This window comes from Lissotriton helveticus, chromosome 9 (genome assembly GCF_964261635.1).
Source record: "Lissotriton helveticus chromosome 9, aLisHel1.1, whole genome shotgun sequence".
NCBI classification, from domain to species: domain Eukaryota; kingdom Metazoa; phylum Chordata; class Amphibia; order Caudata; family Salamandridae; genus Lissotriton; species Lissotriton helveticus.
The window spans coordinates 62,787,549-62,814,208 of NC_136070.1; the positions used below are offsets into that span (position 1 = coordinate 62,787,549).

General features: G+C 47.7%; 2 protein-coding genes across 2 annotated transcripts in view; one reads left to right on the top strand and one right to left on the bottom strand.

Moving 5' to 3' along the window:
- Window positions 1-9,999, bottom strand: part of SUSD6 (sushi domain containing 6) — a 160,547-nt gene extending 150,548 nt beyond the window's left edge. The window contains exon 1 of the mRNA XM_078659452.1: window positions 9,622-9,999. The gene's annotated coding sequence lies outside the window, so the exon portion shown is untranslated. The remainder of the gene's footprint in view (window positions 1-9,621) is intronic.
- A 339-nt stretch (window positions 10,000-10,338) lies between these two features.
- On the top strand, window positions 10,339-26,413 carry SFT2D3 (SFT2 domain containing 3). The gene is made up of 2 exons (XM_078659453.1): window positions 10,339-11,157; window positions 26,278-26,413. The coding sequence occupies exon 1, from the start codon at window positions 10,480-10,482 to the stop codon at window positions 11,134-11,136; it is 657 nt and encodes a 218-aa protein (XP_078515579.1). The 5' UTR covers window positions 10,339-10,479; the 3' UTR covers window positions 11,137-11,157; window positions 26,278-26,413.
- The last annotated feature ends 247 nt before the right edge of the window (window positions 26,414-26,660 follow it).

The following is a 26,660-nucleotide window of genomic DNA, read 5'->3' on the forward strand; positions in this document are numbered from 1 at the left end:
GGGTACTGGAAGAAGCGGAATACAACATGGGCTGAGGGCGGGGTGTAGCCTTCGGAGAGATGCAGTCATGATATTACTGTATTCTTCATGTTCTTTTTGCATTTGTCACCCCGAGTGGAACGGGTACACCCAGACGTGGGTCCCGTGCTCTCCATTCCACTGGTGTCAAGCTATCCTGGCTGATGAGGGCTGAAAGCCCGAAACCGGTCCTAGGATGCTTGTTTCCAGTCCAGGGAGGACCTGGCCTGGCAGTTCAGGCTGGACTGTTCCTATTGGGTGCAGGGTCAAGACTGATTTGCATATGGCTGGGTCCAAACTAGAATGGCATGGTGAGCAAAAAAATGATGGATTTAGACCCAGATCTCTGTACTGGGGTGAATGTATGACATTGTTCTGCATTCTGTACATCAATTGTTATTTTAGCATGTCAGATACAGCACCTAATGAAATTCTACAAAGTGTACATTTTCTCATGTGACAATTACAGTGTAACTATCGAAGCAAGGCATTGCATGTATGTGTATTTTGAACCGACGTAAACTGGAAAATAAAGTTTTAATAAACTCGGACGGTCACCCTTACGAGTTAAAATAAATACGATCAAAGATTATTGGTAAGGAGAGTATTCAAGCATCAAGACACAAACCCACTCTTAAGCACTCTGTCATGGATTACTTAGTTTGTTTCAACTTTATTTCGGCTTTCTAGCCATAAAAGCAAAAAAAAAAAAAAAAACATTTTACATGCAAGTATCCACTATGTCTTTTCCAGGCAAATATCCACATGATCAGGCTATGATAAGATAGAAAGGGACAAGTATACAATTTATCCATGATTACAATTACCGCACTAAAACCAACAATCTCATTGCATAAATAAGATAAAAACTATGATTTAAAAGCCAGAATATAAAACATTAAAATGCATTACTTATAAATATACAGATGTACAATAGAGGAGACTGGAATCAGATTAATTGCACTAAAGCTTAAGGCCGAGCTTCTTCCTAATCAGGTATACATTAAATAAGAACCTACATATGCAGAATACTACCAGTTGTGAGGTGTTGGATTTAACTATACGTTCAGCTTCTTTGTAGGACCTTACGCCCACATTTTTGCATAAGGGTCTGATCCATCGAGCCCTTGGGGACTTATAGACCCGGGCAAAAGAAAAGTAAATCTGCATCATCCTCTTTCGCCTTTTGTGAACAGAGCATACAAAGATCAGTCTCCTTGTTGCGCCCCCACCTACAAGTATTAGCATTCATCTGCAGAACCCCGTATCTAAATTGCAGATATAAAGATTTTGCTAGTGGTGGTCCTATCTCGTTCATAAAAGGTTCAAAATAAGCACTATCCTTTACAGTCAGAAACTTCTGGGTCAAGGTACCAATTGATGAGCTATACAATCTTTCGCTATTGATGTAAGACCAGAAGGTTAACTTTAGAAGCTTTTTGCAAGACTTAGTTAATGTGAGATCAACTCTGAAGTGTTTGTGCCAAGTGAGTGAAAATGCAGAGTGTTATCTATTCACTGGCTTGGAGTAAAACTTTCACTTATCAGGAATAAACTAGTTAAAAGGGGTCAAGGTTTACTTTGTGTTCCTTATTTCCTCATTCCAAGGTAGGCCTCTTCTGCACACAGAGGTGTGCCTCAACTCTCAGCTGATCTAACTCACTCGCCGCTCACCTGAGCTCACTCACCTGCCTCTACTCACTCTCTGGGCGGGCTCCGAGCCCTACACCTGGGGTCTTCCTCCCCTCTCAGTTGCTCTCACTCACTTGTTTATACTCACGTTTGTTAGAAGGTGTCCAAGCCCTACACCTGGGAAGACGGTCACTTGCACACATCTCAACTGCCTACACTCCCACTAGGAGGTTTCCAAGTCCTACACGTGGGGGTCTCACGGATACATCCCTGCACGGCCTCACACCATCTCTGGGAGTCATAAGACCCCCCCACGCCTGCATATTCTAGTCACACTCGCCTGTCTGCCTTCGCACTCACTGCGACCCCAGCGCCTACCCACAATATATCTCTATTAGGCACATACCCGGGACCTTCAACCTCACTCACTTTTGTTAAATCACACCTATGATCACAGTAGTGCCTCACACTCGTGAATGTTGCTCACCTCCCATCCCCCAATCTGCACCAAACACGCATCTCTGTTTTTAGTCAAAGTCCACGTTTTAAAGCGCCGAGCTTTACACCTTTATGGTTCATATTATGACTGAATAAAGTTTACTGAAGTGCAGAGCTCCGGGCAGCCCCAGCCACTTCGAGGCAAACCCCAGTGACTGATTGTGAAACACGACGAGTGATGGTGCACCGCCCTCTGCAAACGTTCAAGGAGGAATGACAGCATTCTCAACTTACATGCCTGGACATATTTCCACGAATGTCTGTCCCACCCGACAAGAAGAATAAAGTGACGTTTGTCCGATCGGCACTTTACAGTACCTTAGGAGTGCAGACCAATAGCCTGGCAGCATTAGGGGGTCAGGTAGCTCAGCGGGTCCCATATGCACGGTCACCGAGAACAAAAACTCAGCTTTACATTTTTGGGAGATAACCCATTGGCCTTGCCAGTGTTTGGTTTTTGGTGCGGACAGACAACCTTTAGGGTTTGTCAATGCTTATTTTGATTTTACATGAATCTTGTAAAACGTTATTGTTGCGGGAGCTGCCGGCCACGCCAGCATGAAGACAAACATTGCTAAATGCATATGCTCAGCAGCAGACCTCCGAGTGACCCTGCAGACACTGAGCACTAAAGCACACAAGGAGAAAGAAGGGGCGGGCGCTGGTCGCGCCCAGACACGCCGAGGGTCTCGGGGGCATTCCCAGATGCAGGAATCTGGGCCTGCCTCCAAGCACAATATTGTGACAGCTGGGCCTTCCTGGAAGAGGAATCCCGGGCCGGCAGCGGCCTCGGAACATGTCTGGGCAACAGAGCTATGTGCCGAGACTCACAGATGTGTGCGCCGAGCAGCCGGTAGCTGCTGCCCGCCACAGCAGACACGCTGCGTGACCCTCGGCAGGGACAGCTTCCCAACAAGGCCTGCGTGGCCACTGCTGTGTTTACACACATGTCCAACTGTATAACATCTCATTCTAGCTATGCAAGCAAAGGTAGACATGCACTGGGGAACGCATATACATGCATCAACGGGAATGCGAGTTTAAACACAGCGCCTTTGTGAGCAGAACGGTCTCTAGGCGCTGAGTGGAACGAGCATGCATTGCTAAACGTACGCAGTGTAGAAGCATGCATGCGTCACTGTGCAAGCACTCAAAGGGCTAGATGTGTGCACCATGCACCAACAGATGTACATGTATGTATGGTATGTGTAAAGTGCATTCACAGCAGGAGGTACATTTCTGCCGTTCGACGCCAGACGTGCCATGCGCTGCTAAGCACGGACAGAGTGTACCATCTGATGGCGTCACGTAGCGCCAGGCACGTACAGTTCTCCCTGCCAGGCGTTTATTGCTAACAGATAAGTGCACAAAGGGGGAGCATTGATTTTACCGGACGGAAGGAAGTCTCTGCAGCGATTCTGGGAATCAGAGTCGCTCCCACCTGGGAAACACTGGCCTCGGGAACATATTTTAATCGATAACACAACGTGACAACCGCCCCTTTCCTTATTCAACAGGAAGACGCAGCTGCACCACCGGACAGGTGTCCCTGAACTTTCAGCCTACTGCTCTGTTAGTATTAACACAGAATTGCACCAACCAGGTATAAAATATCACTGCAAATCCATTTAAAATGCTGGAAAGGTGAAAATGCGGGGAAGAGAAGCATCTATCGATAGGCCCCACCTGTCGGGGTATTCTGTGCCAGTACCCTTGGCGTGGTCTGCCAGCCCACCTGGCAGATGCAAGCAGGCCAGAAACAAGGTATCGTGTCACCCACTGCTATTATTCTGGGCAGGGGTTGACTTAATGTGGAGAGGCCGGTAGGTTTGGGGCCCATTCAGTCACATGCTGGACAAGAAGAGGTCACTGACCGAATATATGATTTTTCAACGATTTCAAGTTCCACGCATGGCATAACCACGCGAATTTTACATCGCAAGTGGCTTTACCACGCTGGAATTTACAACGAAGGATTGTACCACGTCTTACCTGCACGTCTTTCTCCAGCAGCCCTTACTTCCATCTACCATGGAAACAAGCGTCAAAACACGTCTTCCAAAATAAATAAAGGACTTCTTTTTTGACGTACACTGCACGTCTTTGGGGGAGGCTCTTTCCTTTTACTTCATTAATACCACAGAGCGTTTTTTTTTTTAAATCTAACTCGCTCCTTAATTGTTGTTATTTTTTGGGGGGGAGACCCCCCCAGCCCCCCAGGCCCCCCAGCACGACTGGACGGAATACCACGTCTCCCCCCAACCCACGCTGAACGTACTTTCGTGGTATAGACGGTCGTGGAAGGCACCCACGTTGAAAAAACGTTTGCGTGGTAAGTGTACCGTGGTAAACGTTATGCGTGGGGATGCCTTCGTAGTAAATGATGTTTCCCTCACTGACCCTCTCCGAGCTTTAGAGTGGGCCTCGCCAGCCTCCCTTCAGCCAGGACACACTCTCCTGGGAGAGGATGAGGGGAATGGGCTGAGTCCGCGGACGACGTCAGGTGGTCCGGGCTCATCTTCCTGGCACACCCCCCTTGTTTGCCAACACTAGTAGGTTTTACAGGTGGGATTATGCAGGTATTAGGGATACGGAGATGTGTGCACAGAATCACGGCAGATCCCATTAGGACAAGGCTCTTGTATGCAAAGACGAGCTAATGAAAAAGCCAAAAGCACGTGTCAGGTGAGCACAAAATACAAGCCGTGCCACACGTTTCGTTTTAGGAAATTGTTGAAAACCTTTCGGTTTTATCTGTAGGAAAGCTGGCTATTATAGAGCAGGGAAGAAATGAAATGAAATGAAAAATTGCATTTGTATAGCGCATAACTGCCCTGGGGCCTCGCAGCGCGAGACATATCGGGTAGCTACGAGCTTCACAAATCACTGTGAATAGAACCAGTGGAAAATCTTCTCTCTACTGGTGAACAAGCCACTGCTTGGGAGCTGTAGTCTGACTTGGCCCCAATCCTGGCTTTCCCACTTGACCACAGTGAGTGATCTTCAGCCACTGAATATTTTTTCTTGAATATCAGTTTACAGTCTGTGGAAGGCTAGAACGCTTAACAAGCATTTGCAATGCTAATTGCATTCTAAATGACAAAGCCTGTTATCTATTTTGATAATGAACATAAATAAAAGGCATTGTCATTTACAATATCAATGCTCAAACTCTTGTAAATGGGAGACCCATTTAATTTCAAAGAAGCGGCAGGCATTGTGTCGGGCTGCTTGGGAAGTGAAAGCGTGCATGATGCGCTAAATATTGCAGGAAAGCATGTTGTGGCTGCAGTAGGAGAAACTCATTAAAGAAAATGGTGCTTACAGAATAAATAGGACATAACGTGTAACAACCGAAGTAAAATTGCCAGTCCTCATGGGAGGTTACAAATGGAGACAAGATGGTACCAAGGAGGGACTAACAACCTTATTAACGAATCAGAAGCCAGCGTTTACGAAGGACAATGACACAGGCCAATGACAAATATGGGCTGAGAGTGGGTGGGGCTTCATGACCATACTTCAATAAAGCATGACTCGCAGCGCATGCGCTGCCCAGGCTTGACCTAAAAACCAGTTGGGATCAGGCGCTATGAAAACAAGCTGCACGCTTACATTAAGTTCAATGGTTAAATAATCAAATCAACGGCAGGGCTCCTTTCTCACGAGATAAATGCACTTAAAGGGTAAATGGGCAACCCTGCGACGACATCACAAAACAAAGTGAGAAAACTACAATATTCAAGGTACTATTTAAAACAAAAAAGAGCACATTACCAGGCCCCTTTTAATTCACATGAGGAAGTAACAGAAGTAACACACCCAAAGACAATTAGGAGATCTGCTGGAAAACTCTGTATCGGTTTCGTTTCACCCAGAGGGGGAATTTGGAATGACCAATTACCCATGTAACTCTTTATTTCTTAGTGGAAGTTCAGGGTTCAACATGTGACCCCTATTAACTCCATCTACCCCTGTGTGCCAGTAACCCAGTAATCTGCGATTCACGTCACCTGGGGAGGGGTGAACAGAATTAGCTGCAGAATTAACAGGCCACTGATCTATCTCGGCTCTACACATATGGTATCAGTACAGCGCAAACCCGATGAAAGGCTTCGGGGCGCTGTACAGAGTCACCAGGCAAAGACACGGTCAGTGACTGGGGGGGGGAGGGACACGCGGGGTGGTTCTGAGAGTGGAAATGAACTGGTACTGCGCTGTGATACAGTGTTTTACCGAATCATAATGTAGTGTTCTTTTAAAAGGCTGTAAGAGATATGCATCCAGTTTTCCATCTGGTTTTAAAAGAACAGCCTCCATGATGAAAAGCAGAAGTGGCAGAGTGTGAAGGCAGCATCAGCCCTTTGAAAGACTAACCACAGGGAGATGAAAAGAAGGCCCACTTCCCGTCACTGCCCCCGCCCAGGAAGTGATTACCTCCCCATCCCTCACAGCCTTCAGTGACCGCTTTTGACACGGCTTCTGCGAGTTTCCAAACTTTGCATTCACAGATGAAGCTTGCATGACGTGTGTGTGCCGACTGAAGAATGCACCCGACGGCGAATAACCCTCCTGATACTAGGAAATGTCCATTGCTTGAATCTTTGAACTATTAAAGGAACCCCAAGTTATGAAATTGGCAAGCCCTGAAGAAGAACTAAGCTGAAAGGCCATGTATAGAGGGTGAAACAAGTTGGCTCTGCCACAAACCTTTTGCTTTTCTTTGTCCTAAAAGACTCTGGAAGTTAAAGTGTCTTCTTCACACGCAACACTGGATTCAATGAAAGAATTTCGCTCTTAATAGACTCCGAATACTCCCACTGGCATACTTCTCAGGTCACGAAATAAATGGGTATGGAGTCTCCCACTGCTGAGGACTAATAGAGCAAATGAAAATATCCACATTTATTCACAGGATTGCACAATACCTGGGGCCATCACTCCTTCAATCCTTTCATACAAGACCTAATATACTATGCACGGTGTACTTGTATTCAGACACCTGGACCAGCTGAACTTGTGCATGGAGAAGACGTATGTCCGAGGGACAGCAACACGGAGCAGAAGGGGGAGAAAAGCACAGGAGGGACACAGCAGGGATACATGCACACACCTGGATTGCTTATGAAAAAAAGAAAACAAACTGGTCCCTAAAAGTGAGCAGTGGAACAACACAAATAAAGAGGTTTGCTCCAAAAGGGTCAAGCAAAAGATGGCTAGGGCAACCCATCGAGTAAGAAGCAAGAAAATGAGAGTGACGACAATGCCAACCAATAGTAAGGAAAGAGCGGGCTTTACGTCCACTGTGAGACCTTGAAAAGTTAATATTAGTTCTTTAGCTCTCTGGCAGGCTCGGCCTATTGAATTCAAAACACTAGGGAACTAGCAGGTGTTTACAGGAAGTGGTGAGCAGAGAACTAAGCACAAGAAGAGGATGAACAGCTGATCCTAGGGACAGTCCAAGGGCAAACCAGAAGGCTCCGACGGGCTAAACCCATTCCTTCTGGAACGGAGCCGAGCACCATCCCCATGGCAGACCGCTCATATTCTGAACCTGGGTATGTCCATGGTTGTTCTTGAGATCCAAGCCCACCAAGCGCCAAGAAATGTACCTGAGTAAACAAGCATTCTATTATGGTTACTCAAGGACTCCCAACCTCCATTGGAAGGAAGCTCTGTTCCAGCTGTTCCTTCTGGCAAACGCTGCAATCAGGAGCTTTCAGTCCAACCGAGGTGACCAGGTCCACGTCTCCGAATGGAACAGATTGACAAAAGGCCGGGACTGGAGAGAAGACTCTTTATAATCTATTGTTCGATATAAGGTAGTCACAGTGCGATCTATACCGGCGGAACAGAAATAAATTAGAGAGCGAGCAAGTGCAGGAAAAAATATACAAGAGTCAACCTATTATGCAACATGGGCGAAAGCACTCTTGGCAGAGAACCTGGCGCAGTCTATATGTCACAGGTTCACACCCTATAGGACAACGGCGTGTCAACCCACAGAGGTTGAACTAGTATACAAATGACACTAGTTATCCACAGAGGTTGGGAGCTGCAGACCAGTAACGTCAATCACTCCTAACCAGCCCCCTTACTTCCTTCTAATACATATATCGGTTATATGTTGTTACCACGAATTCCGTTGCAACGCATGCCTTTTCCACGCATGCGTTACCACGGAATTCGTTTTCCCCTCATCTTCTTTGCCACGTCGTTCTTACGTCATAAAGAGGAAGCGGAAGTTTATTCCGCTTCCTCTCTTATGACACTGTTTTTTTCGGCACGGCGGGATCGTTTTTTTATGGGGGGGGAGACCCCCCCCAACCCCCCTTTTTAATCCTTCGGTTTTTTTTTTCGTGGTAAATACGATCGTTGAAGGCATACGCGTTGGAAAGACGTTTACGTGGTAAGTGCCTCGTTGTAAACGTTACGCGTAGTACTGCCTTCGTTGTTAATGATGTTTCCCACATATATCACACATGGTACACTAGTCGCGGCTTCTATAAACATATGAACTTAACCTGCTCTTAGTTTGACTTGTGACGTCTGCACAGCAATATAAATTATTGAGGGTACCAGCACTTCAGAGAAGCACGCAAGTGCAATAGACAGCTGCACTTTATTTTTTCACATCAAGCACTGAGCATCTGAAGGTGGGGAAAGGAAGCGGCAATGAGCAAAATTGCTGAATACCCGCTTTTGAACAAGAGATATCTGTTTCCCACTGCGCTCTCAGCAAGGAGTGCCCAAACTCCCCCGCATCTAGGCGCTAGACTAAGAGAGAGCATGCAGGGGCTTCGCTCTGATTTGGAAAGGCGCACGGGGGTGGCATACAGGGCGGATGCATGCACGGCGGCAGCACAGAACCAGCAGGGTGTGAAAAGGAACATATAAATAGTAGCAGGCGGGGGAGTGTGTGGGGGCGGAACAGACGGAAGCACCGAGCCCTAGAATGACGAAGTAAGGCATAGAAACCATGAAGGGCGAGTGCACCGTGAAGGAAGGCGCTAGCTGGGTGACAACACCGAACCCGGAAATAGGGGCAGAGGCGCAATTTCGGAAGGTGGCATATATAATAGTGGGGAACTAGAACCTAGATATGGACAGCATCTCAGACACCTAGATGTTAAAGGTATTTATTGTCTCCTGGCTCTGGAAGGGGCTCTGGGTATCTGGGCTATATGGAACTTTAAACACATGTGCAAAGTCAGCAGATTAGGAGAGGGTGGGGGGGCAGTGTGCTGTCATGTATTTTTCGGGGTTCACATGGCCTGGGGTCTTACTCTGCTTGTTCTTTACGGCGTTGGGCTATCTTGCGAGGGTCACCGGCTCCGGGAACATGTCACTGAGCTCGGAGTCTGCCTGTTCATGGTGGTTTTTTTGAGGCGGTGTCAGGGCTTTAATCGTTTATTGCAGGAAGTGGACATTGTGCAGGGTCCGGAGGGTCACAGCGGTCTCGGTGGCTCTTACCTCCCGGGCTCCTCTGCCCCTGGTGGCCCCGGCGGCTCCTCTGCTCTCCGGCCCCGGGTGGCACGCTCAGTCCCGTGCCCAGCTCCGGGGAGCCTCGTCACCCCCGCTCTTCCGGCAACGGAACGCTCAGCTCCGCGGCGTTCGGCAGATGGAACGCTCAGAGCCTCGGCCGTTCTCCCACCGAACGCTCCGTGCTCCTGGACCCGGTGGGCGGATACATCCGGCCTCCGCGCGCAAGGGATCCCACAATAGAACGCAGGGCTCCGCTGTGTTCGACGGGCGGAACGTCCGGGCTCGCGAGACGTTCCTTTCTCTTCTCCTTCCTCCCAACCCCAGCCTCGTCCGTCCCCTCTCTAGCTCTGCCTTCGCTTCCGCAGCGCGTAGCGGCTGACGTCACGACCACTCGGCAACCGTAAGGAGCACGCACGGCGCGCAGGGGGCCAAGAAGGGTCATGGAGATTGCGCACAAGAGGTAGAGTGCCACGCGGAAGTGAAATGTGCCGGAAGTGAAATGTGCCACGCGGAAGTGGAAACTGCGGGTCTGTTGTTTTGAAACTCTAGGATCCGAGGAAGGCTAAGGTCCCAGACCTAAATACTTTGTGTACCCCAGAAGCCCTAATATAATTTAAGAGCGCCGACTACCCCCCAAAAACCTGGAGAGGGACCCCATCAGCAGCCGAGTTACCCATGTCGCACCATCGTCTTCTACAACCTTATTACAGCTAGTCAATCTAAAAATGTCTGAAAGCTAGATCCAACTTTTATAATTGGACTTGAACTTCTACATGTTGCAGTGTAGTCTGGTTTTTGAGACCGGGCATCTCCAGCCGAAGCGATAAGGACACGGACACTTTGGACATGGCAGACCTGAACCGCCAGCTGCAGGACTATTTATCCGAATCCAAGAGCGGGGGCAGCGGGAAGAAGTCCCCCCAGCCGGTGACGGTACCCCCGAGCACGTCCCCGGACTCTGCCAGCAGGGGCTGGCTGGGCGGCCTGCTGCCCACCTCTGTCAGGAGTGTCTGGCCCGGATCCCCCTCCCCGGCCTCCCCTCCTGCCAGTGACCCGGGCCCGCCGTGCCTCCCCGCCCTGTCCCGCGCACAGCGCCTGGCGCTCTCGGCCGTGTGCGCCCTCCTCGCGGCGCTGTGCTTCACGCTGGCCCTGATGCTCGTGCCGGTGCTGGTGCTGCGCGCGCGCAAGTTCGCCCTGCTGTGGTCCATGGGCTCGGGGCTGGCCCTGGTGGCGGCCGCCGTGCTGCTGGGGGCCGGGGCGGCGGGCCGCCTGGCACGGGAGCCGGGGGCCCTGCTCTACCTGGCTGCGCTCGGGGGGACGCTGTACGCGGCCATGGGGCTGCAGAGCACGGCCCTGGCAGTGCTGGGAGCCGCGGCCCAGGCCATTGGACTCCTGCTCTTCCTGGTGGCGTTGGTGCCAGGGGGGGCCACGGGGCTGCGGTACCTGAGCGGCCTATGCGGGGCCCTGCTGCGGCGGGGGGTCAGCAAGACTCTGCCCGTCTGAGAGGAGCCACCCTCCCTGCAGGTATAACCCCTGGTGACCTCCTGATGTGAGTCAGACCTTGTGCTGACTGAGAATGAATGTTTAACTTGAAGCACAGTCCTTTCTTGTTTTCCTATTGTCACATCTATCCAGTGGTTTACCTTTTACGCCTCTTTTTATTGGCTTTCTTTGATCCGTATCCTATGTTGGAATTGCTTATTTATTTTGTTTGACATTACTTGTTATCTATTTGTGTTCTTTTGCAATTTACTGCAAAGCCTTTGGTCCATATTACGTTAAAACAATCTGCATGCATAAAACCCAAATAGTACCTTCTGGTACCACAACTGTCATTTTTTCCTTATCCGAGCATGCATTTTATTAATATACCAATGGTAGTAGCAGTACAAGTTTACTGTGTATGATTAAAATCACTGCATACAAAAACTGTGATACAAAGTGATGGGATCTGGATTACAGAAACTATAGTGAGTGTTTGTCACGACGACCAAATTGTACAACGACGTTAGTATATTAAATAAGTCATTTATGCAGACACTCAAGCCAATAAAAAACAAGCATTGGAAAGCCAAAGGTCTGGGTTTAATGTACTAATACAGTGGTTCCAAAACTTTTCCAAACTGCGGCTACCTTTACCACGGCTCCCCATTATTTTACCTTTTTTTTGGAAGGTGGTGAATGTAAGCCCATTCTCAGTAGTCAAGTCAAAGAAACTTTATTTCGCTCAATATGACCTAAAAAGTACAACACCGAACAAACATTTACATAAAAAGGGAGAACTGCGTCAGCTGATAATCATAATTTAAAAAAGCTAAAACCGATTATGATTATATACATTTTCTCATAGTGGAATTAACTTGGAACTTTTGAGATTTGTAATACGGCAATTACACAGTTAATTTCGGAAAGTGCGTAGTGCAATGTGTAAATAAATTAGCTAAAAGAAAAATAGCGAATATAAAAGAGAGCAAAAGCTACTGGCTAAAAAACTCTACGATTAAAAAACTATACATGAAATGCTATACTGTTAGGGAATTGATTATACTAGATATGTATGTCATCGTAGGGCAATCAATACGACATTTCATGATTTCAGATAAACCCTTCTAGTACACCACATTGAAAACAAAAAAACAGCAACCGAATATACTATTGGGATGCTAGTATCTGTTTTCAATATCCTGAAAACTTCGAGACAGCGTCTATTACCAAGGTTCCTGCACAACTGGACCAGCCAGCGTCTCCTTGCCTTTTGATCGCCTTGGCAGCTAAACAAAACATGGAGCTCAGATTCTTCATGATAGTCACATGCGGGTCATTGGATCGTTTGGTGATCACTCCACTTAGATGTGAAACAGCGGAGTGGGAGAATCCCATGTCTATATTGTAAATAGAGCTTCCTGGCTGCTGGTGGATTTATGAGATCCAATGCAGGCTCGAAGCAAGGATTGACTTTTAGATCCAGAAACCCGTTTGAGAGTTTCCCGATTCTGCATTAATCGAGGGCGGCACTCTGTACACGATTTTTGTAGACTTACTGGCACGCCTTCGATTTGGTGCCAAGAGCAAAATGGTGGCAGGTCATGGAGCAGATGAGTGTCCCGAAAGACATTTTGACAATCCTGATGAGATTACATCATAACAACTTCGCACGCGTCAGGTGCGGGAGAAGCGGCAACCTAACCGAAAGGTTCCCCGTTCGCAGAGGGGTGAGACAGGGTTGTGTGCTTGCACCGACCCTGTTCTGCCTCTTTGTGAATGGGGTTATTGCGCACCTGACCAGGATTGCCAACACTGATGCCCCAAATTTGACTGGCAGCAGGGTGCCCGCAATTATGTTTGCGGACGACACCCTGCTGCTGTCCAAATCCCCGATGGGCATACAGCGGGTGTTGGACGGTTTTCTGGAGTTCTGTACAGAAAGGGGACTTGAAATCAATCCCCAGAAAACCAAATTTATGATTCTTAACCCCATGCCCCTAAACCGCCCAAACCCCCTGCTTGGTACAGTACGCTTGGAACGGGTCCACACAATTGAGTATCTGGGGATAACCCTAAACGAGAATTTAACGTGGTCGGCACACCAGTCAAAAGCAAACTTCAAATTGGCACAGATGGCGGGTGGTATCATGAGAAAAGCGAGCAAGTCACCATATCGCCCACTCAGCCCTGTAATCCAAATTTATAAGGCCCAGGCGTGGGGGGGAGTTACATACGGGGGAGAGTTGTGGGGCCATATTCCATCGCCAAAATTGCTGACCACAGAGAACAAATTCCTTAGGCAGCTCACAGCTCTTCCCCTGAGTACCCCACTCCTGCCCCTAAGACTGGATATGGGCCTTCGGCCTATAACGGAGGAATTGGGGCTCAAACCTCTAACCTTCTGGCGCCGCCTTTGGAGCAGTCCGGACCTCTCTACCTACAGTACTGAGTTGCAGGAATTCCTATTGTTGCCCAATGCCACTAAGATACCATGGTTAAATTACATTAAGAGAACCTCCGAGACAATTGGTCTACCAGAATTATGGTCAGATCCGGTAAATACAAGTAATAAGACGCAGAGAAAGACGCTGTCCAGAGCGTACTATGACAAAACGCTCCTCCGAGCCGTGGACAGCACTCGTGAAGGATCTTTGACTTATCAATTCATAAAAATCAAAGACTCATACAAACTTGAAAGTGTCCTGGATGACATGACTCCGGTGCTAACCAGGAAATTATTCCTGCAATGGAGGTATGGGACCCTTCCCCTGGCATCTTTTACAGCAGCATGGTCGTGCGGGCCTTCTACAGAGATCTGCCCTGTATGTGCCCATACAAAGGAGAATGATGTACATGTGGTCTTTTTCTGCAGAGCCTATCAGAAAAGCAGGAATTACTGGTTGGTCCCTCTGCTTAAAAATATGGGATTTAGAACATTTTTACCCGCATACAGAGTTTTAAAGACTGATCTATCCCCACCCATTGTATTTGCCTTATCATGTGGTATGCCCGAACTCGTTTGATAAAGAGAGCTGGGGACTATCGACAGACCTGAATCCCCTGATAGGCTGGTACCCATTCTGATCATTATATGTTCTAATTTTTAAATGTATTTTTATACTAATGATACAATGACATTTTCTGCATTTTTAATCAATGTGACAATTTTGTACATCTTTTATGATCATGTGATCGAAATAAAGATTTTGAAGAAGGAAGAGGTATGGAGTTGGAATAGTCTGTACTCTTTATAGCAAGCCTTCACTTGGTCCTTGGATATTAACAGACAAGCTGACTCGGGTTCAGACCAGCAATCCCCTAGACTCATGCTGGTTAATAAGGATTTAATATATGCCAACCACGGGATTTTTACGGCACCTCGTAACCTCAATACCTCTAGTAATTCCTCCCGATAGGGTGTGAGTTCGGGGGTGGTCCATAAACGACGCCAGTGCATTATAGGTTTAAGACTCGCTACTTCGGCTATTGGAGTTATACCCATATCAAAACATAGCGGGACTAGCGGGGTGCTACGTGGCAATCTAAATAGCTGTCTTAGGTAATGGTTCTCCACCTGTGTTAACTTCTTCAATTTAAGGTGGCCCCAAAGCTCTGCGCCATATAAAGCCCCACCTCTCGCCTGAGCCCTATAGATTTTAATTGCTGGACTGATGGTTCTTTTGCTAGACTTGTTAAAAACCTTCACGATGCCACCTGAAGATTGTGCTAGTTTAAGCGTAGATTTTGTAATGTGTGCCTCCCATTCCATAGTCTAAGAGATTGTAATGCCTAAGTAAACAAATGACGATACTCTCTCAAGGGCTTTGCCATTTAGGGACGGGTTAGGGCGTGTGCCTTTTGGGCAATTAAAAGCCATACATTTGGTTTTCGCTAGATTTATTTCTAAGTCTCTGGCTCTGCAGAACAACTCAAATGTGTCCAAAACCCTTTGAATTCCCATAGGCGATTTGGCAACCAGTAAAGTGTCATCAGCAAACAGCATTGCTGAGATTCTACGGTAGGCAAACTTGGGGGCATCCAGGTCTTTTTCCGCAAGCAAGGCATCAATCGGGCCATTAATGTAGAGGCTAAATAAGGTTGGTGCGAGCACACACCCCTGGCGTACACCGCGGTTAATGGGTATAGGAGCTGTAAGATTGCCATCCTTTCTATACCTAATTTGTGCGTAATTTTATTCATGTAGGCTTTTAAAAAGTTGGATTAAATATGCGGGGACCCCCATCTCACCCAAGACTAAGTCTCCAAGAAGACCTGCCGCACCCTCGAGAAAGCCTGGTGCCTCGATCAGACCACGAACAACATGACCGCCCTCAAACACGCCACCCGCAAGCACCACCAGCTCATCCGCACCACCAAGAAGAAATCACTGAAGGAGCGACTGGACAACAACGCCCATGACAGCAAGGAACTCTTCAGCATCGTCAAGGAGTTCTCCAACCCCAGCACCGGCAACAACGACATCACTCCTTCACAAGATCTCTGCGACTCCCTCACCTCGTTCTTCCACCGCAAGATTGCCGACATCCACAATAGTTTCGGCGCACCATCTACGCACCCACCCGTCGAACCAACGCACCCCACAGCCACCCTTCACACCTGGACCACAGTGACCACCGAAGACACAGCCCGCACGATGAACACCATCCACTCCGGATCTCCAACCGACCCCTGCCCCCACCACGTCTTCAACAAGGCCGACTCCACCATCGCACCCCAACTCCGGGACGTCATCAACACCTCCTTCAACACCGCCACCTTCCCGGAGAGCTGGAAGCATGCCGAGCTCAGCGCCCTACTGAAGAAACCAACAGCGGACCCCACCGACCTCAAGAACTTCCGCCCCATCTCGCTCCTCCCTTTTCCTGCAAAAGTGATCGAGAAGATCGTCAACAGACCGCTTGCCGCCTTCCTCGAGACGAACGGATCTCTCGACCCCTCGCAGTCCGGTTTCAGAGCCAACCACAGCACCGAGACCGCCCTCATCGCAGCCACCGACGACATCCGAGCCCTGCTCGACAACGGGGAAACAGCGGCACTCATCCTCCTGGACCTCTCTGCAGCGTTTGACACTGTCTGCCACCGCACCCTAGTCCAACGCCTCAGCAACACCGGCATCCAAGATAAGGCACTGGAGTGGATCATCTCGTTCCTCGCCGGAAGAACACAGAGAGTCCGCCTCCCCCCGTTTCGATCCGAGGCCACCGAAGTCATCTGCGGCGTCCCGCAAGGATCTTCACTCAGCCCCACCCTCTTCAACGTCTACATGAGACCTCTTGCTGCCATCGCACGTCAACACAACCTCAACATAATCTCCTACGCCGACGACACCCAGCTGATCCTCTCCCTCACCAGAGACCCCGACACCGCCAGAACCAGCCTACACGAAGTGATGAAAGACGTCGCCGAGTGGATGAAGAACAGCCGCCTGAAACTGAACTCTGACAAGACGGAAGTCCTCATCCTGGGACCATCACCCTCCGCCTGGGACGACTCCTGGTGGCCCCCAGCCCTGGGCACCGCTCCCAAGCCAACGGATCACACACGGAACCTGGGCTTCATCCTTGACTCCTCCCTCTCGATGACCAGACAAGTCAACGCCGTCTCCTCATCATGCTTTCACACCCTTCGCATGCTTCGCAAGATCTTCCGATGGATCCCGACCGAAACCAGGAAGACGGTCACCCAGGCCCTCGTCACCAGCCGACTGGACTACGGAAACACCCTCTACGCTGGAACCACAGCCAAGCTACAGAAAAGACTCCAACGCATCCAGAACGCCTCCGCCCGACTCATCCTGGACAGCCCCCGACGCAGCCACATCTCCGGCCACCTGAAGGACCTGCACTGGCTCCCCGTCAACAAGAGGATCACGTTCAGGCTCCTCACCCACGCACACAAGTCTCTCCACGACCTGGGCCCCAAGTACCTCAACGACCGCCTGACCTTCTACACGCCCACCCGCCAGCTACGATCTGCCAGCCTCGCCGCCGTACCACGCATTCGAAGAGCCACCGCCGGAGGCAGATCCTTCTCCTACCTGGCGGTCAAGACATGGAACTCCCTCCCCCTCCCCATCCACCTTCGGCTGACCCAGGACCACCTCGCCTTCAGGAGACAACTCAAGACCTGGCTGTTGGAGCAGTAGCGGACCCCTTCCCCCAAGCGCCTTGAGACCCTTCCGGGTGAGTAGCGCGCTATACAAATATTATGATTGATTGATTGATTGATTAACCATCATTTCTCCCTGGGTACTAGATCAAATGCAGATCTCAAATCTACAAAGATCATGAAGAGACTGCCCCCCTGCATGCTTACGGTCTTCCAGTACAACAATTGTAATCTCAGTACTTGGTCCAGGGTTGACAATTTTCCCCTGAACCCGGCCTGCAGGACGGACAGTATCTTCTCTTCTTCCATCCAGGACTGCAATCTGAGGAGTAAGACCCGTGCAAATATTTTCTGGGAAATGTCTATTAAACTTATGGGTCTATAGTTAGTTGGAAGGAGTGGGGAGCCCTTTTTAAAAATTTGAATAATTTCCGCACCAAGCCAGCTTGGTGGGATCTTCATACCTTGCATAATTGAATTAAAAAGTATCCAAAAGTAGGGAGCCCAGATGTCGGGTTCGGACCTAAAGAGATCTCCAGGTATATTGTCCGGACCTGGAGCTTTCCCTGGGGCTATTCTTGTTATTGCGGCCTGTATTTCTTTTAGACTAATACTCAAGCCCACAGCTCCTTCAGTCGTGGGAGATGAATCCCGATATACCACAGCACGGGCGTCTGATAAATCACAACTATAAACAAGATCATCTCCAGATTCTTTGGCGTATAGTGTTTCAAAATGCTCCCACCAAATCTGTTCATCTAGGTTGGGTTCAGCCGCATTTCGCGGAGATGTTGTACCGGAATTAACAAGTCCCCAGAAAGTCCTCATGTCTCTATCCCCTAATGCAGTTTTCATTGTGTCCCAGTTTTCATCTTCCCACCTTCGCTTTGCTACTTGTATGGCTATTTTATAGTTAGCTCTTGCTGACCTTATAGAAACGCGATCTTTAGCTCTGATAGATAATACCAATGCCTTTTTAGACTTGCGGCAAGACGTATTATACCAGGGGTGGGCAGGCAGCTTGTCCTGTTTCAAGATTTTAATAGGATAGAAAAATTCTAGAGTGATTTTTCCTAGTTTGGCATGGATCATTTGTACCTGCTGTAGATCTATTTCCTTTCATGCCCGCACTACATAGATTAGACACGTCAGTGAGAACCGGTAGCAAGGGGTCATATAAACTGCCCAGTCTATCTTCCGATTGGCTAAAGTTTGACCATTTTACTCTCCTCCTGCAGTTCGAGACCACCACCCTGGAGTCAATAGGATTAACTATAGGGAACAGGCTTACAATGTTCAAAGATTTTAGTTCCACTACTTGTGCGGAATGATCGCTATCTAGACCCCCCCCCACAACCCAGCGCCTTGAGACCCTACGGGTGAGTAGTGCGCTCTACAAATGACCTGATTGATTGATTGATTGATTGATAGACGGGGAATTACTTTGAAGTCCATCACCCTATCCCAGAAATGTGAGTTAATGAAGATGTAGTCTAATATAAACCCTCTATTTTTGCTATGGAACGTGTATCCATTTGATGAATCAGATAAGGATCTCCCATTACACGCTCACAGAGAATGTCTTAATGTGAGACAGCTCATTTGAACCACCAATGGGGACCATTTTGTTTACTTTTGAGCATCCTGACTCTGGGATTTTAAAAAAGTGGTCTTCATCAAATAAGCCATCAGGGGTAACCCTTCTAGCGGCTCAAACTGGCAATTTAAGTCCCCAACTACTATAATCATCTGGTTAGTATCTATAGAACCCAGGAAGGTAGTTAGCTCTTCCACTGTATCAGATTCTCTGCCATTAGAGGTGGGTCGTGAATATACATTTATTAGAAGAACAGGGGGCTTTAAAGAAAAACGCAACAAAACACTTAAAATATCACAAGACCCTGTGTCAATTTGTATCGCTGAACAGCCCAGGGGAGATCCCACCCAGGTTGTAAGACCCCCAGATGGTCTCCTTGTTCCCCGCGAGGTTGCTAGAATATAAAAACTAGCATAACCCAATTTAGAGACCGCCCTTCTTGCCCAGGTTTCCTGCAACATGCAGATCTTAAAATTTTCCATAAAAGTTCCCCATTCGGGGTCATCCAGTTTACTATTCAAACCTGCAATGTTCCAGGACAAGACTCTTGTTACCTGGGTGTTCGCTAGGTTCCCATTTGGGGACACCGATGATAACTGATTCGAGTGTTCAGATGCTAATCCGACAACATTCAGGGTTTTTGGCTCTAAATTGGGTATTTGTTCGGGGTTTTCACAGTGGGTAGTCATGGATAGCGGGCAGTCTGGGTTTTGGAAGCCGCTCATGCTCCCACTTGCCATACCTGCCGCGGGTTCCAGATCTAGCATAACATGACCCGACACTCTAGATCTAAAATTGATAGTACTATTCCCACTTTGTTATTTGGATTGGGGTTCTTCAGTCAGTCCACTCCCTCAAGGGGACTGAACCTATTAACAGTTGGAATATTAAAAATTGGAAAATTATGTAACAGCTTGCCTGGGGTTGGAAATGCCGCTCTTCTGGGAGGAAAACTCCTTCTCAGCTGATATGAATAGTCTTGTTGATATAGCCTTGTGGGGGGGGTAAAAATAGCCTAAACGTAGTTGGATAGAGCTCCCCCTATTCTGTTGCTAAAATATGCTTAATGATGCAAGGTTTTCTTAAATTGATTACTACGCAATCTCCGTAAATATCCTTGTGGTGCTCGCCTATCCATCCCACCCTGCTTGTGGTTAGTATCTCGTGGGTATTCTCATATCCATAGTCACTATGATTTACTAGCCAATGAATAGTTTTATTTTTTAACTCTTGGTGTGTTCCTAGAGTTCCCGTTCTTAATTCTGCGACCCCTGCAAGAACCAAAACGTATGGGGCTGATTCTGGTGGTAGGTTTATAATGGGGGGGCTATGTATTTGGTTTCTTCCATCTAGTACTTTCATGTTTTTCCCTGAAAATAATTGGGATGAAGGTATTCTATAACATAGATGTAATCCTATTCTGGCCACTGCAGAGCCCCATGCTGTGTCAACGACTGATTGGACTAATTGGAGGGACATAGTGTTCTCAGAGAAGTGAACTGTAAATGCACGTTAGTGTGCATGCTTGGAACACATTGGCATGCGCACCACAGCCAAACAAATATACATTGGATAATACTATTGATCGTGACCACTGTTCTCTGGTTGTTTGTTCCCATTTCCTTTTAAATAAAATGTGTAAAATTACGACAATGGGAAAAAAAAGAATTAAAACGAACATGATCTAGACACAATCAAGCACATTCAAGGTTTGGAGTAAGTCTGCAGCAATTTTTGGCAAACTGAAAACGCGAATAAATTAGATTGGGCACAGGCAATGCACAAGGTTGTCCTGCAAATTCAATGTTATCTCATTTGATTTGATGGTAACAGCTAGCTGCTTTTGTGTGCTGGGCTCCTTCCTGTTGATCGTTCTAGATTCAGGAAAGAGAATAAGAAGGGCACAATAGGGAGCTAAAGGAAAGGTGTGATGAAGAACGTTCTAAAGAAGAAGAGCACAATAGGGAGCTAAAGGAAAGGCGTGATGAAGAATCAGCCTTGGAATTTAGAGGCCTGGATGTTAGCCCTTGTTTCGATCAGCTCAAAAACCATGCAATTGTGGACAAACGTCTGTTTCTAAGATCCCTAAATTGTAAATATTTGTAATAAAAAATAGCAGTGTCCAAGTTAATATTATATTGTGCTGTAAGCTACTGCAATGTTAATACAAAGGGTTTCTACTGGTATTTGCTCTGTTGCACGCTTATGACTGCAGCAGACTCTCAACCCTCTGAATTATCTAACTGACATCTGAGCATGTTTTTTGTAACCTGTAAGTCACACTGTTTCATATCCCTTGCTCCCCACCTTTTTCTGAATAAGTGCATAAATAATATAGGTGCCTCTTTGCAAAGAGATACTTTTCTTACTGCCTATCTCTGGTGCTAAGGCCTCAGCAGCAGCTTTACCATTTTAAAGACCTTAGTAGAATCTGGGTTGAGCTATGCTGCAATTCTTGTTTAGCCTGTCGCCTCCAGCTGAGTGTAAAAAGACCCACGGGTTGCTTGATGTGTTCTCTGTTGGTGAGACAGCGGGCTTCACCTCACAGGACAACGTGAAAGCAAATGCATTGATATCCTTGTCTCCCTGCTGTCCTGATAATAGATGCCTTGAAAGTAAGGTTGCACTGCCCTCTTCTGGCCCTGGTCAACCACTGCAGGCCTGATCACACGGAGCAGTGTTACATTTAGAGATGCACGTAAGAAGAGCAACATACGATTTATTAATGAATTCCAAACTGTGTGCTCATCTGTTCGTGGCGCCCCTGGCTACTTTTCACGGCGCACCAGGGAGCCGCGGCGTACAGTTTGGGAACCACTATACTAATACATGCAGCAATAGCCTATTAGAGCATGACACCTGGGAGGGAGTTAACAGACACAGCTATATTTGTAAAGACGCTTATGTGGTTTAGTACAAGCACCATGGCGAAGGTAGAAGTATACATTCAAACAGCCCACGTCCTTAAGTGAAAGATGATCACTCCACTAGGGCGAGTCAAGATGTGATTGAATAAGCAGACCCCCCAGGATATTGCGGCATGGATAAACAAATTTTAGCGGCACAAATATGGAAATTTAGCTGCATTTTTGCTGCACTTTATTTTCCTCATAATCATTCATTTTCAACCTTAAATCGATGGAAACTGTTTTAGCGGAGTACTCCACCTTGAAATAGGCATTTTTAAAGTGTCAGCAGCTCATTGGAAGCACAGCTCCAATCCTAATCTCATGAGAGGGGGTCCTATTTCTCCCTGGGATGTTCTAGCACCCATGTACGCACCCCTGACAGGCACCACTGCCTCCTGGACCCATGAGGCATGATACCTCTTCCTCAGGCGCCCTATGGCACAGGATCGTGAGTGAGTGAAAGTGCATTGCCATGGCTAATGTAACCATGTTAAATATTGCTCTACGCAGCACTGGCGTAATGAAACCAGGACAGCCCGCCTGTAAGGTATGTGGAGGCACCCCCTCCGAACTCAATCGGGAGCCATGCAGCCAATGTATTGTGCTGAGGGGGCCCCACTGAACCGCAGGGGCCTGTGTTACGCCACTGCTACGCAGATCAGTGGCATGGGGTGGGTGTAAGCCCTTTCACAATACAGCCCCACCTCAATGTGAATTACAGGTGCTGTGTGTGCAGTCTACATCCCACATATGAGCCTATTCCCACCACAACTCCTCTTCGAGCAACCAGCAGGGGCGTGGAATTTAATGAAATATATACTTGTGCATGGGGCAGGTTGCTTCATAAATCTACTTGTCCTGTAACACAATCCACTTGTCCCTTTGGTGCCATGTAGTGCCGCAACAAATTATGGCAGCAAACTCATTATAGAACAGCTCTGATATAGCCTCTCCGATTATGCCAGGGCTCATCTCATTGTTGTGTTTGAATACTTGCAATCCCCTTATGTTGCCACATTTCCGCAGATCTACATACTGGGGCTGAAGGTAGACGTCCGCAATAGTTCAAGGGTTAGAATGCCCTTTTGAGTCTGTGCAAACCTACTAACTTGCATGTTTTAAGGCTTTTCAACAACTCTTCTCTAATCTTTTCTCATACTGAGAAATGCTGAAAATATACTCCTGACAATGGCAGATGTAAACCTTCTTCCAGAGTTGGGGAAAAAAGTGGTTGGAGGGAAAGTGAATTTGCAAACACTCATATTTTGTCCTACTTCTGTAAATTCTTGGGAATTCACGAATGCTATATAGCTACACTTAATGGAAGGACATATACCATGGGTGCACTTTTGAGACTTTCTTTAATATTGGGCCCCTAATTTGGTCTGGGTTGACCATGACCTTTCGTGTTTATTATCTCTCTCTCTCTCCCTCCCTCCCTCCCTCCCTCTCCACACAAAGTAGTTTTGTTCAGTGCCAATAACTACTGTGGCAGTGTGTGCTTTTTGAAACCAAAAACTGTTTTTGATTTTGCCACTGTTTGCTTTAAAGGTGAGGGCCCGGCAGCTCCCACACCGGTAAGGTATTGTGCAAAATGCTGTTCGCACTGATTGCTCAGTGCCGGATGCTTGTCCGAACAGTGCAAACTTCATCTTGCACAGTGCAAGTGGTTGTTTTCTGCCGCTCCAATAGATTTCTACTTGAGCGGAAGCTTTCTCAATGCGGACTAGTAGTGTCTCATCGCGAGCGGTCGCGAGCATACGCGACCACTAGCAATGAGAAACCTGACCTCCCTGCGTTGACAAGCTCACCGGGAGGTTTATTTTCCACGCTCACGATCGGCAACTTGATGTTGCTGGTCGCGAATGAGGAAAAGGTCTCGCCGGGATGTCATTTTGCTTGCTCGCAGTCGCCAACTTGACATTGAGGACCGCAAGCAAAAAATGCCCACTACGCTACACGTTTGCACTGTGCTATGTGTAATTCACATAGTGCGAAGTAGCCCAAACTTCGTGAGCGTAGCATAGTGCTTTGCCCAGGCTTAATAATTATTGATGACCAGTTGTCTATGAAGCAGCAGGTGGTTAAGGTTGCCTCTACCTGTTTTACTATTCTAAAGTGGCTTAAAAAAATTCTCTGGATGTTTCCACCCTCCCACAATAAAAGTTACCCAGGCTTTGATCGTGTCCAGACTGGACTACGGCAACGTGTTGTACCTGGGCGCAAGCAAGGAGGTGTTTCGGAAGTTGCAAATTGTCCAGAATTCTGCGGCCACACTCCTATGCTAGCTGCCTAGAATGGCCTCTATCACAGGTCCACCCCATGACCTTCACTGGCTGCCATATGCATAGTGTCAAAATGGGCTCAGCACCTGACTATCTTGGTGCCTTGGTACAATCTTACCTCCCCTCACGCCCCCTACGATCCTCTAATCAATTAAAATTCCAAGTTCCCAGGATCAAACGAGCACGTATGGGCGGATGGTCCTTTACCTATTTAGCTCCTTCCCTATGGAACTCACTTCCGTTTCAATTAAGTCATGAAACGATTTACTGCACATTTCGTGAAGATTAAAAACCCATGTTTTTAAATGAGTAGAGTCCTGGCCCTTTTCTCTTTGTAGCGGAAGTCTGTAGGCGCCAGGAACATCCGGGTAGCTGTGCGCCATATAAATTTAAATATAAATAAATATGCATCGGGTCTTGGTCCTCGGTGCTGCGGTGGTGGTAGCAGCTTGAAGACGTTTGGATACAAACTTGCCCCAGAAGGCTTCTTCAGCAGTTGTGTCCCTGTGCTGCGAACAGGAGGCCCGTGAGCTGCCCTTGGAGTTCTCTTGGCTAGACTGGGCTATGGAGACGACTGCTTCCCACACAGGACATAGCAGGTACAGGCTGTATCTTCAGTAGCCACCAGGCGCAGTCTTTGTCTGTGCAGTCTCTCTGCTGGGCCCTTGGTGCAGCAGGGCTGTCCTTCTTCAGTCAGTTGAGATCCGGCGCCTGGGTGTCAGGGGTGCCCCCTTTGTATTCGGAAATTGCTCTCCGGGCAGGATGCTGTTGGTAGCCAACGGGCTACCAGGTTCTCTCCCACCTGGTGACCACTTCCTGTGGAGTGTCGCATCTAGCTATGCAAGGGTGCACCATTCTCCCCACTGGGATGGCGAGACCCCTCTCCTGGTGTACAGACCTCCCTAGCCCAACCACCGGGTTGTGGCTACCTCAGGACTACACACCCCTGGAAAAAATGGTTTGGCAACTAGTTTCTCCTCTCTTCTGGCCGTGCCAGCCTGTCTACCTCAACAATGGGGCTGCCCTCCCCACTGGTGTCCCACGTCTGGGCTTCAAAGGCAGCTTCACTTTTGAAGCTTTCCTTTTGGTGCGAACACCTCAACGCTTTCTTGCAGGAGGTAGGTGACCCCTCCCTGGCTTGCAATTCCTCATTGTTCTCCTTCCTGGGAGTTGTTGGCATGTCTCTCAAAGAGGGCAGAAAGTTGTCTCATGGAGCAGGCTCCATGTGTACTCTGGTAGGAAGAGTAGTTTTAAAGGCAATAAAGTGGCAGATTTGCTAAGCTACTTACTGCAAGAAGTTGCACTTGATTTTGACTCGAAATACAAGTCAGGCTTAATGTAATGAGTTGTTTGATACCTTGGAGTGCCCACTTAGGTCTCACCGTTCAAGAGTTAGCACAGCTGAGAGGTTCTGCGTCTAATCTTCTACTCGCCAATTGGCGACCAAGTCTTTCCACAGTAAAACTGTTGTTTTTGTAGGTTTACTGTCAGTAGATGTAAAAAAACATTTCCTGCCTGTGTCATATGTGGCACCCTGCCTTTAGGGCATGGTAAGACTGCCAGAGCGGTGACTTACACATGTCAAAGCGAAGTCTGGCTAGCAGTGCACAATGGCTCTACCAGTGAGCAGCAGCCGACTGGATTAATTACCTTAGTTGGGGACCTTCAGGGTGGCACAATCAGTGCTGCAAGCTCTGGGGTACTCCTTTTCTTGATTTATTAATTTCTTAAATGGTTTCCTTTGGTGACTTGTGTGTCAAGATACTAGAAGTGACTGGTTGGATTTTTTTGCAGTTGGTTCTCCTAGCATCACATAGAGTACTTTGCGAGCAAGAAGATGCCATGAACTTTCTAAGATCCTTTAAGATGTACATATTATTTTCAGTTCAGCAGAGAGACCCTTATTTGACAGTGTTTTCTGGTGAGGGACTCTTTTCTCAAGCATCTCGAGTCCTCGTGGTGTTGTAACCTTTGCATCATTACAGTCCACTTGATGCTTATGTCATTCCTGACTGTATACGATGGATATAGAGTGTAGGACCATAAGGATCAAACAGGTTCTCTAGATCAAACAAATACAGGCAGTACTGTTACTATGAAGGAGACAGTCAATCTCTAAACAATTTATTCTCCATTGTGTTTGAAGAAATACTATTATTCTCCATTAACGCACAGCATGGTTTGGCATTGTACGTCTCTCTTAGAGTGCAGATAGTAAAGTTGTCAATTTGACTTTCAGGGGAAGTGTCTGAGAGGATCCAGCCACCCGCACTGATCAGGAAGTTCCTTCCAGCCGGTGCTGCAATGCAAGGAGACTCCCGCACGAGTGTTAAAGCACATCACCAAGTGCTTGTGACCTAAAACAACCAATTGTGACTAAACAATGTTGAGTCATTTACTGCAAATAACAAGGAATGAGTGTTGGCAGAAGGGGGTCTCGAGTGGACGATGCTGCACGCTGATCAAGAAAGTTGAACTTTTGAAGCTGCACAATAGCTCAGTGAGTTATAAGATTGCCGCTGACACCTGCACTGATCTGCAGGTCATGGACTGTGATCCCAGCATGGTTGACTCAGCCTTCCATCCTTCCTAGGACAGTGATTTGAGCACCATTAAAAACAT

Bases quoted from the DNA above. Each gene is read 5' to 3' on its own strand.
- SFT2D3 (XM_078659453.1), top strand. From the start codon at position 10,480: ATGGCAGACCTGAACCGCCAGCTGCAGGACTATTTATCCGAATCCAAG.